The sequence below is a fragment of the Onychomys torridus genome, chromosome 10 (genome assembly GCF_903995425.1).
Source record: "Onychomys torridus chromosome 10, mOncTor1.1, whole genome shotgun sequence".
NCBI lineage: Eukaryota > Metazoa > Chordata > Mammalia > Rodentia > Cricetidae > Onychomys > Onychomys torridus.
In genome coordinates, this window is record NC_050452.1 from 78272189 (window position 1) to 78287384 (window position 15196).

At 43.7% G+C, this 15196-nt stretch overlaps 1 protein-coding gene across 3 annotated transcripts in view; it reads left to right on the forward strand.

Annotated features, from left to right (window-relative positions):
• The window catches only part of Helq (helicase, POLQ like), a 38523-nt gene extending 24658 nt beyond the window's left edge, over window positions 1-13865 (forward strand). Inside the window, exons 12-17 of one of the 3 annotated variants that reach the window (XM_036200230.1) lie at window positions 1879-2101; window positions 4420-4577; window positions 5837-5935; window positions 10390-10563; window positions 12156-12252; window positions 13750-13865. In XM_036200230.1, the coding sequence (XP_036056123.1) occupies window positions 1879-2101; window positions 4420-4577; window positions 5837-5935; window positions 10390-10563; window positions 12156-12252; window positions 13750-13838 (840 nt within the window). In that variant the 3' untranslated portion in view covers window positions 13839-13865. Of the gene's footprint in view, window positions 1-1878; window positions 2102-4419; window positions 4578-5836; window positions 5936-10389; window positions 10564-12155; window positions 12253-13749 lie in introns of those variants that run through there. The other 2 variants (XM_036200231.1, XM_036200233.1) reach the window with 2 other exon arrangements.
• The last annotated feature ends 1331 nt before the right edge of the window (window positions 13866-15196 follow it).

Here is a 15196-nt window from a genome sequence, read left to right on the forward strand (position 1 = left end):
AGCAGCACCACCAAACTAGAGACCAAGCATTCAACGCCTGAGGCCGTGGGGAGCAGCTTATTCAAACCACCACAGAAGCTTAAGTACGTTAGTGATCCACAAACTGAGTATCAGTTCTAGAATATCTTATAAGTGCATTTGAGCTTGATTGAATATTACAAATGATTGTTAATAAGAGGAAAGAGAGGAGCAATTGAAAAATGAATGCCCCATAATATTTTTATTATCTCTTATATTGGTTTAATATAAAATGATTACTTAAATATTCCCATTGAAGTATCAGAATTGTAAGAGTGCACTATTGATCGATCATATTTTAATGTGCTGCTTTTGGTGAAATTGGCTAATAAAAGTGGATTCTAATTCAGAGTGAGTTTTACATCTGAATAGCAAGTGCAGGATACTAGGATCACTGTTGCAGGTTGTAAATGACAACAGGGGAGGAGGGGAAGGAAGGGAACCCAGGGCGGACGAGGAGAGAGAGGTGGCTAGGAGGAAGGCAACCCTTCTGGCAAAGCGCTGCCAGACGCTGTCATAGTGGATTCTTCTAGCTGTGTTTTCCATGTTTCCTTTTTATTTTTAATGCAGTTTTTAGACCTGAAAGATGCTTCCATGGGGAGCTAGAAGTGGATGAAGAGAACATTCCAAAAGGAGTCTGGGGGTACTGGCTGGGAGGTCAAACAGCACAGCTTTGGGGGTAGTATAAAAACTAAACAGTGTTTGGGGGCTGGAGGATGGCTCAGACGTTAAGAGCCAGTACTGTTTCTGCAGAGGATGCAAGTTCAGTTCCCAGCACCCACATCGGGTGATTTATAGGCACCTATAACTCCAGCTCCAGGGGTCCAACGCCTCTGCCTTCCCCAGGCACCTGCGCTGATGTGCACATACCTCACACACACACACACAGGCATCTGTGCTGATGTTCACACACAACACACACACACACACACAGGTACCTGCGCTGATGTGCACACACCACACACACACACACAGGCATCTGTGCTGATGTTCACACACAACACACACACACACACACACACACACACACACACACAGGTACCTGCGCTGATGTGCACACACCACACACACACACACACACACACACCTGCACTGATGTGCACATACCACACACACACACACACACATACCTGCATTGATGTGCACACACCTCACACACACACAGGCACCTGTACTGATGTGCACACACCTCACACACACACACACACACAGGCACTGCACTGATGTGCACACACCTCACACACACACACAGACACAGGTACCTGCACTGATGTGCACACACCTCACACACACACACACACACACACACACACACACACACACCCCTCCACTGATGTGCACACACCTCACACACAGGCACCTGCACTAATGTGCACACACCTCACACACACACAGGTACCTGCACTGATGTGCACACCACACACACACACACACACACACACACACAGGCACTGCACTGATGTGCACACACCTCACCACACACACAGATAGCTAACTAAAAATAATAAAATAGCCAGTTGTGGTGGCGCACACCTTTAATCCCAGCACTTGAGATGCAGATCTCTGTGAGTTCCAGGACAGCCAGGTCTATAGAGTGAGTTCCAGGACAGCCAGGGCTACACAGAGAAACCCTGTCTCGAAACAAAGCAAAACATATAATAATGATCATAATCATAATCATCTTTTAAAAGCATAAAAAGTGCCAACATGATGTCTTTTTCTTTCAGTTGTATTTCTTGTTAATTTTTAATTGTGTAGATTTGTGCTGATGTTTTCTTCACATAGCTTTAAGATATGAAAGTGGATAATCTCATTCCTTGAACTAAGCAAATTTTCCAATGATGTCCTGAATTCTTTCAGATCGCAACAAGTCTTGATGACATATATCAGTTTATGAATGGTACATTTTTCGGTGTTCAGCAAAAGATTTTATTGAAAGAGAAAAGTCTCTGGGAAATAACTGTTGAGTCACTTAGCTACCTGACAGAGAAAGGCCTTCTACACAGAGACAGCCGTGGTGGTGACTCTGAGGAGTTACAGTGTCCTTTCCGAATTACAAAGCTGGGCCAAGCTTCTTTTAAGGGTAAGTTTAAGCTAAATCTCAGTATTTTCTAACAGAATTAGAAACAATAGAAATAGTTATTTTCTTTCTTTAAATTGTATTTGTGATTTCATGTTAGAAGTATTAATCTCACAAGCTACTTTAGCTTTCAGAAGTTGAAAAAATACTTAGAATCCTAAGTAATTGCACAAGTATATGGAGAAGGAGATGGCTATGCCTCCTTCCCCACCCACCCCTCCCTCAGCAACACACAGCCTAAGTCCTGCCAGGAATAGCACCTTTCTGGGTGTTTTTCTTCAGTTCTCAGAACATGCTATAAACAGCTTTAAGGTTTTGTTTGGTGTTGATTGGTTTTTGTTGTTGTTGTTTATTTTTCAAGACAGGGTTTCTCTGTGTAGCCCTGGCTGTCCTCAGACTCACAGAGATCCGCCTGCCTGGGATTAAAGGCTGGAATTAAAGGTGTGTACTGCCGCCGCCGCCGCCACCACCACCACCACCACCACCACCCTTTGTTGTTTGTTTGTTTTTGTTTTTAAATAACTACTTAAAAATAAGTTTTTGTTTTTAAATAAGTAATTTCTGTTGTTCTGGAACTTGCTTTGTGCATAATATATAGATAAACAAAGAATTTATTTCTTAATGAGTATATTGTAATTTACTTACTGAAAAGTAATCCATGTCTGCTCATTAAAACATAAAAATCTGGGGTTAGGGAGATGACTCAGTCAGCAGAGCGCTTGCTGTGAAAACTGACCTGAGTTCAGACTCCCAGCACCCATGTCAGCAGCCAGGGGTGGAGGTGTGGGGTCTGCCATCACAGCAGAAGGGAGGCAGAAGCAGGCAGGTCCTGGGAGCATCCTGGCAAACTGCCCAGCCAAATCAGTGTGAGCTCTTGGCTCGGTGAGAGAGTCTGTCTTAAAGGTGGAGCATGACTGAAGAACCGTACTCCATCCTCTGGCCTCCATCCTCTGGCACACACGTATACACACACAAAGGAAAACTCTCCTCAGATGTCCCACACTCCTGTCCCTTTCCCACACCTCAGGACTTCCCACTGCTCCCAGTTCAGTGTATACTCTTCCAAACACATTCACCCACCACATAACACGTCAGGCAACACTGACCGCATTCATCACAGTGGTCCAAAAGGATCCTGTCACTTAGTGGTGCTGTTAGCCATCTCTTCAGTATTTACACAAGGGCAGTGTGTCCCTGGCAGGTGGCACCTGACTGTTTTTCAACATAAATGCACCTTGTTCACCTTTGAATGGAATTGTGCATGTAAAATACAGGGAACCCAAGGCTGCATCACACACGTCAGACAGGCACACTGCTACTGAGCTACATTCCCAGCTCTCTCTTTTAGTTTTGGAACTGGGTTTCACTAAGTCGACCAGGCTAGCTGGTCAACTGTAGCCCAGGCTAGCTGGTCAACTGTAGCCCAGGTAGCTCTTGAACTTGCTATCCTCCTGCCTCAGCCTCCAAGTAGCTGAGATTATATGTGGGCCTGTACTAAGCCCAGGTTCACTTTCCTTTTATACTGTAGTATCCATAGTAGGTCTATAACGTAAATTATTTAATCATCTTTTATTTATAAACACTTGCATTGTGTATGAATTTCCTAATTATAAACAGCCACATAGTTTATAAAATGGGCATCTCAATTTACTTTGAGTACACATAGAATTTTTTTTGCAAGATTACCAAAAATAGAGTAGTAGTAATATCAGAACTGTCTGAAAACCGATACATACTATTAAGATAACCTCCAAAACCATTACAGATAAGAGAACTTGAAGTTACTGGTATAGTTAGTTAACTAACACACAGATTTAGTTTAGGACCTGAACTCGAGTGCAGGTATAGAACAAGAGACCCTAGCTGAGGCCCTCAGCAAACAAGAATAACAAGTCTTTGTTTATTTTCAATCTCTCAAAGTATTCATTTTTGTTTCATTTTAATACTACAGCTCAAACTAATATAGATATCTATGTATATTTCATGTACATCCTGTTATTTATGTAGGAATTACTCTGAATCTTCAATGTAGTTTTCTCACTTATGACTCAGTTATGCTTTATTGTCTCTTAAAATTGAGGAAGCTGAAACTCTGAGAGGTTGAATATATTTGCTCAAATTCAGACTAATCCAAACTGGCTTTTGGTGCTGGGCCTCATGTGAGGCAGTCTGGCCTCAGCCTGCTGGGTAGATGTAGTTGATCTTGCCCCAGCCCTGCCATCCATCCGAGTCTGCAGTCTGAGTGCTGGACAAGCAGGCACAGCACACCTGGCTGAGAGCAGGTTCAGCCACTTCCTGAGTTTGTGTTTGTGTTTCTTTAGGGGCCATTGATTTGGCCTATTGTGACACTCTGTACAGAGACTTGAAGAAAGGGCTTGAAGGACTTGTACTGGAAAGCCTTCTCCATCTGGTCTACCTAACAACCCCCTACGACCTTGTTGCCCAGACTGAGCCTGACTGGATGGTGTACTTCAGGCAGGTGAGAGAAGGGCTTTTCAGCTCTGACTGCCTTGGACTTCTGTCCCATGGTTAGCTGCCATCTCTTCTCTGTTGAAGCGTTTGGAATTGGGCCTCTCATCTCTCAGAGCTGCTCTCTCTCCTCCGTTTAGACTGCTGTATATTAACTGTACAAAACTATGGGTCTTAGGTCAGTCACGCGCGCGCACATCCATATGTCTTTCAGATTCATTTAAAGAAGTATTTGTGTGTGTGTGTGTGTGTGTGTGTGTGTGTGTGTGTGTGTGTGTGTTCAGGAGGTGTGCGTGTTTGTACATTTGTGTGGGGTCAGAGGTCAACCTCAGGTGTCATCTTCAGGAGCCATCCACCTTGTTTGTTTTTGTTTGTGAGACAGGCTCTCTCACTGGGACCTGGAGCTCACCACTTAGTCCAGGCTGACTGGCACGTGAGCTCCAAGGCCACCACACCTGCTTTTTATGTGGGTTCTGGGGATTGAGCTCAGGCCTCCAGCTTATGCAGCAAGAACTTACTAACAGCCACCTCCCAGCTTCACAAAGAGCATTGATTTCATATGACACAGGAGAGCTGGCCCTATGTGTAAGAAAACCAGTTGGTAAAGTAAGGTATTAGGATTTTTTTCTGTGAACAGGCTGGCTTCCCCCCAACCCCCATGGTTTTAAAGATTGAGCCCAGAGCCTGTGTATAAGCGTGTGTTCTACCTTGGAGCTGCACCCCTAACCCACCCTCCCAACCCCCGTCGTCTACAGCCTTCAGGATCGTTTTTAGTCATTCCATGAGCTTTAAAGTGGGGCTGTGGGACTCAGCTATTTTCAAACCCTTCCTTCTTGTCTCCTTCCTCACGGAGCCCACGCTAATAGTGAACACAATCACAGTCCATAAGAAGTACTTGAGACCGCGTCTTCATGCCCAGTCGTCCGTGATGGAGATGTGGTCTGAGGAATGCAGTAAGACAAGGTCATCGGAGTGTGCGTGCACACCAGGACATCTCTAGGCCATGTAGTTTTATGGAACCAACATCATATACAGTCTGGTGTTGATGAAATAGTATTCTGTTTATGTTGATAATTCTATAAAGTATGTTACCTTCTGATCCTATATTTTTAAAACTTGTAGTATTTGTAAATAAGCATCATGGATTTTTTTTCCTTGTCCATTACAATTATGAAAATGTGACTTCAGAATTAATACTGGATTTGGCTCAAATGACAGACTTAGAGCTACGGTTTTATTTTTGCATGTGTTTATTCCTTTTCCATGTAGTTCAGTCAACTCAGTCCAGCAGAGCAAAATGTGGCAGCTCTTCTTGGAGTCTCTGAAAGCTTCATTGGGAAGAAGGCATCGGGGCAGGCCATCCGGAAGGTGCGTGTCTCTCCCTTCTAAATAATGAACTGAATCCACCCAACAGAATTAGTATATCAGCATCTCCTTTATTGGCCTGATCTTTTTGTTCCCCAGCAATTGGGAGGCCGAGGCAGGCAGATCTCTGAATTCAAGGCCAGTCTGGTCTACAGAGTGTAGTCCAGGCAAGCCAGAGCTACACAGTGAGACCTTGTTTTCAAAAAACAAAAACAGTTATTAATCTGTTAGGCTTATATTATAAAATATTTGCACAATATCCTACAACTGTGTATGTAAGTTCAACTTGAAATGAATGTTTTATGGTATATATTCTGTGTATAAGTTTATATATATATATAGTGTGTGTGTGTGTGTGTGTGTGTGTGTGTGTGTGTGTGTGTGTGTGCGTGTGCATGCTCCTGAAGAAACCTAGATACTTGTGTGGACGAGGTGAGTATTCTGCCACTCAGCTTCCAGCCCTAAAGAAACCAATGTCAAGTTGTTTTCTGGAAGCTTTATAGGCACTGTCCTACTTGATGTTACAGATTCTGCACAGGAGGGTCTGGATGTTGTTGGTATTTATTGGTCTCAAAAAGCCCACAATGCTCTCTCGAGACAGGCAGGCAGATTTCTGTGAGTTCAAGGCCAACCTGGTCTACATAGTGATACCTTGTGTCCAAAAAAAAAAACCTAAAAGATCCCAACTTAATCCTTGCAGTATATAAAGCATTTTAGAAAATTGAAGTGGATAAGCTAAGATTCTTTTGTGCTGTATCTTACATTTTACTGTTTTAAAATTCAGTTAATGTGACGAGAGAAAGGAATGGAGTTATGATCATGATTCTTGATATACGGGAATATGTCATAATGAAATTTTGTATAACAAATGTACTCTAATAAAAAAGAAAATGAATGTAGATCCTGTCAGTAGATGCTGATAGTTTGATGTAATTAAGCATATGTTAATTATAAAGCAGATTGTATAATCCTCATGTCTTGGGACAAAATAAAGTTCGGGCTAATGTCTACCAAGTAAGTCTTGGGTCATCGTCAGTTTGCTTAAGCTAGTCCCACTCGGCGTACTGTGTCCTTTTTCAGTCCTCATTGTTACTCCAGTTTCTACTAAGACTTAGCTGTCATGCCTAGCATTTCCTGCGTATATTTAAGTCTGTAGACAGCTCTAATTCCAGTGTACGTATGACGATGGCTTTCCCCCATCTGTACCGAAGGCTGCAGCTGTCCCATGCAGCTCAGTAGCCTGAAGTGGAGACTTGACAAGCCAGGCGGTGGTGGCGCACGCCTTTAATCCAGCACTCTGGAGGCAGAGGAGTGTGAGTGTGAGATCTTCAGATCTCTGCGAGTTCGAGGACAGCCAGGGCTGTCACACAAAGAAACTGTTTTAAAAAAACAAACAAAAAGAAAAAAAAAGACTTTACAATGTTCAGATATGGTCTTTTACTTTAGAATTGACTAGATTTTCAAACTGCTGAATACAAATATTTCTTAAGGGTTGGGGATTTAGCTCAGTGGTAGAGCGCTTGCTAGGCGCTAAGGCCCTGAGTTCGATCCTCATCTCAAAAAAAAAAAAATTTCTTAAACTTTTATATTAACCTCTACATTGTAAAGTAAAATCAAAATCATACTAATTTGGGGCTAACTGCTAAATAATACCACATACAAAATCTCCTTAGAATAAGGCATCTTTTACAATTTGCGTCTAGAATTTAACTGTGTTACATTTTAATATAATATAGTCAATGTTTGTCTTGTGATAATTAAATATTTACTAGCTTAATAGTTCAAACATACCACTATTTCAAATTCTTAAAAAATGGTATTAATTGAGGTGAGTGGCGCATGCCTTTAATCCCAGCACTCGAGAGGCAGAGGCAGGCGGGATCTCTGTGAGTTCTAAGCCAGCCTGGTCTACAGATTGAGATCCAGGACAGCCAAAGGCTACAGAAAAACCCTGTCTCAAAAACAAAAACAAACAAACAAAAGCAGTATTTACTTAAAACATAGTTTATTTTTTCACATTAAAAAAGTAAAAGTTAGGTAGGCAAAACAGTTCAGTGGAAATGGAAAATGCGCTTGCTGCACGGGCCTCACAGCCCGAGTTTGGTCCTCAGAGTCCCCTGAAAAGCCTTAGTTAGCCTAGACTGCACAGCATGCCAGAAACAAGAGCCTTGGAGCCTCCACAAGTGGAAGGAGAGAACCACTTCCAAAAGTTGACCCCTGACTTCCTCGTGGGCCCCCGGCACATATGCACACACACTGATAGTCACACATAGTCTCACATACACAATAAATACAATTTGAGAAAAGAAAAACTCCAGCCCACACCTACTTCTTTAAAGCTTTATTGTCTCTTAACATGTGAGCGTTTGTGTACGTGTATGTGTGTGTGTGTGTGTGTGTGTGTGTGCATTCATGCCACAGCACTCATGTGGAGGTCTGGGAACAACTCTGTGGTGTGGTTCCTCTCTCCCTTTTATGTGGGTCCCAGCAACCAAGCTCAGGTGTACAGCCAGTACTTCACCCACTGAGCATCTCACCAGCCCCTATCCACTGTGCTGTCTTACCATCCCCTATCCACTGAGCTGTCTTACCAGCCCCTACCCCTTATTATTGACATTTGCAACCGCTTGAAATTGTCATTAGAGCATCCATCCGGCCATTTAATAATTCTGTCATTTTTCCTGGCTCTGGAATTACATTCTAAGCAAAACCTCCATTAACTCAATTTATAGTTCATGGTAAAAGCACATTAAAAATGGCAAATTAAAAAGCTATCTTTGCCTACCCAGTATTCAATATACTTTTTCAGCTTAATGGTTTTAAAAGGATGGTCCATTATATACGTGCTGAATCTGTAACTAAAATCCACTGATACCTAGCATTTATCTCAATATTCTTTTCTATATCTTCTTTCTGTTTTCTTTTCAGACAGGGACTTGCTTTGTAACTCAGCTCTTGATCCTCCTACCAAGGCTCCAGGTGCTGGGATTATAGGTGCACCATCATGGCCAACTAACGTCATATTTATAACTTCTTTTTCCCTTTCAAGGCCATCTATGAAGTTGTTTAAGTTAACTTGACACTAGTGATGAGAGTCTCTGCACAAAAACTAAGATCCCCGACGCCACTGGCAAAAGTAGAATCACAGGAGAGAAGCTTCCAGCCCCAGGGAGCCTTTTCTGTCTCTGCTTCCGCTTTGGGACACTGAGTATCGCGACCATGTGGAAGCCACAGTACCTTTCCTTGCAGTTGATAGTGTAGACAAGTTTACCACTTAGCCGCATGTGTTTGTCTAGCTTCCATTCACACGCAAATGCAGTGTACAAATGGCACAGTCAATGTGGTGGTCTTCCTGCCTTCCAGCGGAGTACTGATCCCTGGGAGGAGACAAGAAGCTAGTTCGTGACTCCATAGTCAGTGTTGGTTCAAACTTTGAGAGTCTGACCCCAAGTGGTTTATTTTAGGCATATTTAATTAAGTACATCACAATTTGGTGAAAATGTTCCCATGACAACTCAATCCTGTGTGTACAACATGGCTACACCAAACTCTTTATAAAGTACATGTGGCATCTTCCATAAAGATAGGTCCTGTAGATTGAGAAAAACAAGCGTGTGATAAGCACAAAGTCACCAGGCTACTAAGCACATCCGCCCCCAGCCTTCTGTGAGTAAAACAGGTTATGCACACAGAACAGGTTGTCTGTCCTTGAAGAGACAGCCATGTGTGTGTAACATCCCTGGTTCCCTAGTGTCTCTCCGTGAGCACGGGGACCTCCATGCCTCCTACTGCCTGCTTCCCTCCTCACGTCCATTTTCTAATGGCACTGTAAACAACCACTACCAACAGGGTGACTTCAACAACACAAACCAGCCGGGGCTTCAGCTCAGTGACAGAGCACTCACTTCGAATACGTGAGGCCCTGGCTGGGTTCCTCGAGCTCAGGAGGCTGGATCTGAAGTCAGGGGCAGGCAACACTGGCTTCCTGGGTACGCTGCACCAATTCTCGTGCGCTCATGTGGCTTGGCGAGGCAGCTCCTTGGCTCACAGGCACATCTCTGACCTGAGCCTTGCTTTTCATTGACCTCTTCTGTGTCTCCTTGTCCTCTCCTCATTTATGCGGGTTCCAGTGAGCGAGTTCAGGGCCCCTGGTGAATCCTGGATGGCGTCATTTACAAGTCCTGAACTTACACGTCTGCAAAGGTCCTCTTCCCAGCTCGGCAATTACAGGTGCCAGAGCTTGAGCATTTCAGTCCACGCCACCCTGCAGAAGGGAGTGTAGTTTACACGGGAAACACCTTTACCCCATCTCCTCATGACTAGAAAAACGGGAGAGTTGATGGGAAGTGCACGCTGCTTTTGTGAATTCAGGCCTTCCTTGCTGACCAGTAGCATGGTCTCATTCACTTCACCTTTTGCCCATTCCCAACTAAGTTTGTTTGATTGTGTCTTTCCAGAAGGTGGACAAGAACATTGTCAACAGGCTCTATCTGTCTTTTGTCCTTTATTCCCTGCTGAAAGAGACCAACGTTTGGAGCGTGTCTGAGAAATTTAATATGCCCCGAGGATACGTACAAAATCTGCTCACGGGAGCTGCCTCCTTCTCATCCTGTGTGTTACATTTCTGTGAGGTAATTCAGTTAAGTGGGCGATGTGTACTGCTGATCTCTCGTTTGAACTGTTATTAAACTCGTAAAGCAGTTGTCAGACTTTGCTCCCTGCTGAGTTACTGTGTTATTTCAAAGCATGCGGATTTATCTCAAACATTTCTTTGTTTCCGCCTGGTTACAAGATTACTGTGTGTGAGCTTCTGGAAATGCCACAGACATTACTAGCTCAACTAAAACGCTTAAGTAAGTAGAAGGTGCAGAGTTAGCCTGGTCCCAGGAGCATTGCTAGATCCAGGCTGTCCCTTAGAACCGTGGCTTCTGTGTGACTCATGAGTGATGGGCCTTTGGTAAGTTACCCGAGTCTATCGGCTGCCATGTGATTACTCCGTACCATGTTTTCTGGACAGCCACAGGGATGTGCACATTTGCTTCTAGTGTCTGGCAGGCAGGCTAGGGTCTACATCAAATATAGGGGTTTTACATATATGTGTGTGTGTTGTGTGTGTATAGACTTTATTTATATATGCATTTGAAGTAGATTAGTTTAAAACTAGAAAACTGTAGAATTTCCTTAAATAGCATAGTAGATCTTACCAGACTTAGCTACCTAAATAATTTTTAATTGACATATCATACAAGCTGTTTTGGCCAAGTTTTAATTTCAGTTTTCTCTCTTTCCTATCTTTAAAGCACTGTAGCCCGTGCATGTGTATAATTAATTGTACTATATGTGCTAATGAAGCATGATTAGTGTATATTTTAGAATCTTTAACTCGGTTCTTTTAGGAAGCTGTATAAACGGTGTAAGATAGTATGGTGGCAGTATTAGTGAGGATGATTTTTAACTACAGTGAATTACTAGTGAAAACTTAGTGCAGTTTTTTCCCATTTAGCAAGAAGGCCCACACTGGGTTGGGGATTTAGCTCAGTGGTAGAGCTAAAAAAAAGAAGGACCACACCAAGACAGCATTGGTTGTCTGGTTGGTCTACAGCATCCTTCACTCTGCTCTTTTAGTACAGTGGTTGCTTTCTTGGTGACTGCCAGGTGACATTACATGTTCTTATGGTGATACCCAAAGCCTAGAAAGAGGCCTTTAAAAATGAACATTTCAAACATATATTTAGTGTGTGTGTTTGCAGTGTACTAAACTGAACATCTCAACTGTGTGAGGGGGGTATGTGGGTACACACAGTGTGTGCATGCATGGGCGCATGTGTGTGCACTTGCCACAATTGCATGTGGAGGTCAGAGGTCAACATCAGAGGTATATTCCTCAGTTGTTTTTCCATGTTACGTTTTGAGACAGGGTCTCTTACTCAGAGCCAGCTCCCCAGCCCTCAAGTATATATCTTAAAAAGATAAGTTGATATGATAACCTTCAGCCATGTTTAATGCTCTTGATTCATGTTCCTGTTTTATTAGCTTAGAAAATGTTCCATTGGATATTACATTGCATTTGAATCTTTCCTTATTTAATACTTTGTCTCTGGGATAATTCCCAGATGTAAAAACTGTAGTCACTTGACAAACAAAGCTGTACATCCACTTCCTGTAGTTTTGATTAGAAATAACTTGGTTTTTATTTCCATCTTTTTCCTCCTCCAAAAACTAGTTCTTGAAGCTCCCAAGGTGCCTACTATGCCTCCTTGTAATTGTGCTTGGGATCATCCTCACCCTCACTACATCCAAACTTCAGAAAAAACTTAGAGGTAACTTAACATTTGATATGTCTTTGTTGTTTTCTCAGGAGCTGGAGGAATTTTGGGTTTTACAGAGCCTTGTTTGTAGAACTTACCAAGAACTGACGTGACTGCACAAAGGCGGAGCTAACCCACTCATGGAAGTGACCGGGGTCCTAGAGGTCAGCCTTTCCCTGGTTCCCCAGCTCAGGTTATTTCTACTAATAGAAAATTAGGTTTTACCATATTCCAAAGTGTTACTGCAGAATGGGTAATACAAAGAGTTTCATTGCTCCGGGTTCAGTAGAGGAGCAGAACTGATAGAATCAATATGATAGACTGGCTAATTAATGTTGTGGGGTAGTCCCCCGGTGGAAGTCTCCACACTGGAGGCTGCTCAGTCCCAGAGACGGAATGCCCAGCAGTCCCAGTCTGGTGTGGAAAGTCTGGGGATTCCTGGAGAGCTGCCATCTTCATGTGGAAGGCTGAAGAAGCTGGCTTTCTCATCAGTGAGGGGCGGCGGCAGCAGGGTAGATGCACTCCGCAATGGAGAGCAAAGATGGCAGGCAGAGCATCCTTGCCTCCCCTCAGACTCCTTTCTATCTGGGCTGCTGCCTGCTCCAGGGGAGGGACTTCCCCTTCGTTCTTTACAGACCTCCTAGATAAGACTCAGTTGATCCCAGACCAGATTACCCAGAATTCTCTTCTTTTTTGGTTTTTTGAGACAGGATTTCTCTGTGTAACTTTGCGCCTTTCCTGGAACTCACTTGGTAGCCCAGGCTGGCCTTAAACTCTCAGAGATCCCCGCCTGGCTCTGCCTCCAAGTGCTGGGATTAAAGGTGTGCGCCGCCACCACCGCCCAGCTTTTTTTTTTTTTCTTTTTAAATAAAATGCTGCAATGGCCTGTCAGAAGGCCATTGCTAATTGAGAAACAAATACAGTGAGAGATCTCAGTTATGAAAAGCTGGGCTCTGCCCCTCCCTAAGAATGTATGTATCTCCTGCCTCTTAGCCACAGCGCCTCCTCCCTGTCCACTGTAGGAAAGAGTTACCCTCTTCCAGTTGGTACCCGGTGCAGTGATGTGTGGATGTCAGGGAGGCATTTACACTCCCTAAGACGGGAGAAAGGGTCCTGGCTGGTTGTCAGCCTTCTGTCACCACGGAACCAGCAGCTCCTGCTTCCACTGTCTTCAGTTCCTCATCCTGCTGAGGAAGCATATCTGCACGGCCACCTTCATGCTCCCAGGTTGTGTTTGAAGGGCCTGGGCTACAACTTGAAGACATGAGGCTCTGCTCTCTGGAGCGCCTAACTGGTTCGCGTTCCTGGTTTTAGCGCACCGGCTGGCTTCTGCTGTGTGGAAAACTCCCAAGTCAGCGCCGACTCCCAAACACACTGTTAAATCCTGCAGTCTTCTGCTGGGTCCTCTCTGCATGTTTGCATTGTTACCTTAATCTACTCCTGTCTGGTATTTGAGGATTTTTTTTAATCCCAAATACTCACAGTATTGATTTTTCTTTAATACCTTAGGGTCGAGCAAAGCAGTTACACAGTGCAGGTTACAAAAGTGTAATGCACTTAGCCAATGCCGATCCAGAAGTGCTAGTGAGGACAATTGATCATCTGTCCAGACGCCAAGCCAAGCAGATTGTTGTCCTCACAAAGGGTGAGCAAGCTTTGACAGTATTACCACAGCATCATGTCCTTAGTCCTTAGAGACCAGAACGGAGTGCTGGTGCATCCTATAATAGTTTATAGTTAGAAAAAGCATGTACTGGAGGTGGAGAGATGGCTCCGTGGTTAAGGGCCACTTGCTGCTCTTCCAGAGGATGGCAGGCTCAATTCCCAGTACTCACAGTGTAACTTAACACTCTGTAACTTCTAGTTCTAGGGGCTCTGATGCCTTTTGATCTAAGGGCACTGCACACACATGGTATACAGACATACATGCCAAAAACATCCAAACGCATAAGACAACACTTAAATAAAAAAACCTGAACTCAGAATTCATAGGTACATTTTCTTAATTAGTGATTTTTTGGGGGATGGCCCAGTCCATTGTGGGTGATCTTGTCCCTGGGCTGATGGTCCTAGATTCTATAGAAAAGCAGGCTAAGCAAGCTTGGGGAAGCAAGCCAGTAGTTAGCACTCTGGCTTCTGCCTCAGGTTCCTGCCCTACTTGAGTTCCTGTCCCGACTTCCTTCAATGATGAACAGTGCTGTGGAAGTGTAAGCTGAATAAGCCCTGTCTTACTTAGGATTTCTATTGCTGAGACACCATGACCATGGCAACTCTTACAAAGGAAACCGTTTAATTGGGACTTGCATTGTAGACCAGGCTGGCCTGAACTCACAGAGATCCACCTGCCTCTGCCTCCTGAGTGCTGGGATTTAAGGTGTGCGCCACCACCGCCAGGTGATCTGTGGTAGTTTTTAGAAGATATGATGGGACATTTATATGATTACCATTACCTCAGATATTGGAAAGCCTGCCTTGTGTTTTTAATTTCTCTTGTGTAATCTTTATCTATTGAGAGCATTTTCTTTTTCATTTTCACTTTGTTTCATAGGATTTTCCCTTTATGAAGTTTTTGCTGAGCTTTTTTATTATAAACAGTATTACAAATATTCCTCTGCTCTCTAGACAAAACCCACGTGCAATGTTTGGAAAATAGAAAAAAAGTCTTGTTCATCAATTTTTTTCCCACAAGACAGGGTTTCTCTGTGTAATTTTGGTGCATTTCCTGGATCTCACTCTGTAGTCTAGGCTGTCCTCGAACTCTCAGAGATACTCCTGGCTCTGCCTCTCGAGTGCTGGGATTAAAGGCGTGCGCCACCACCGCCTGGCGTTCATCAGTTATTTATAAAAGTCCTCTAAACATCATTTTGGTTTGCTCTTTGAGTCAGTGACTTAGGCTGGATTTGGAACTGAGAGTTGCCCCTGCCTGTGCCTCCTGTGTGTGAGAATTAAAGGCGTA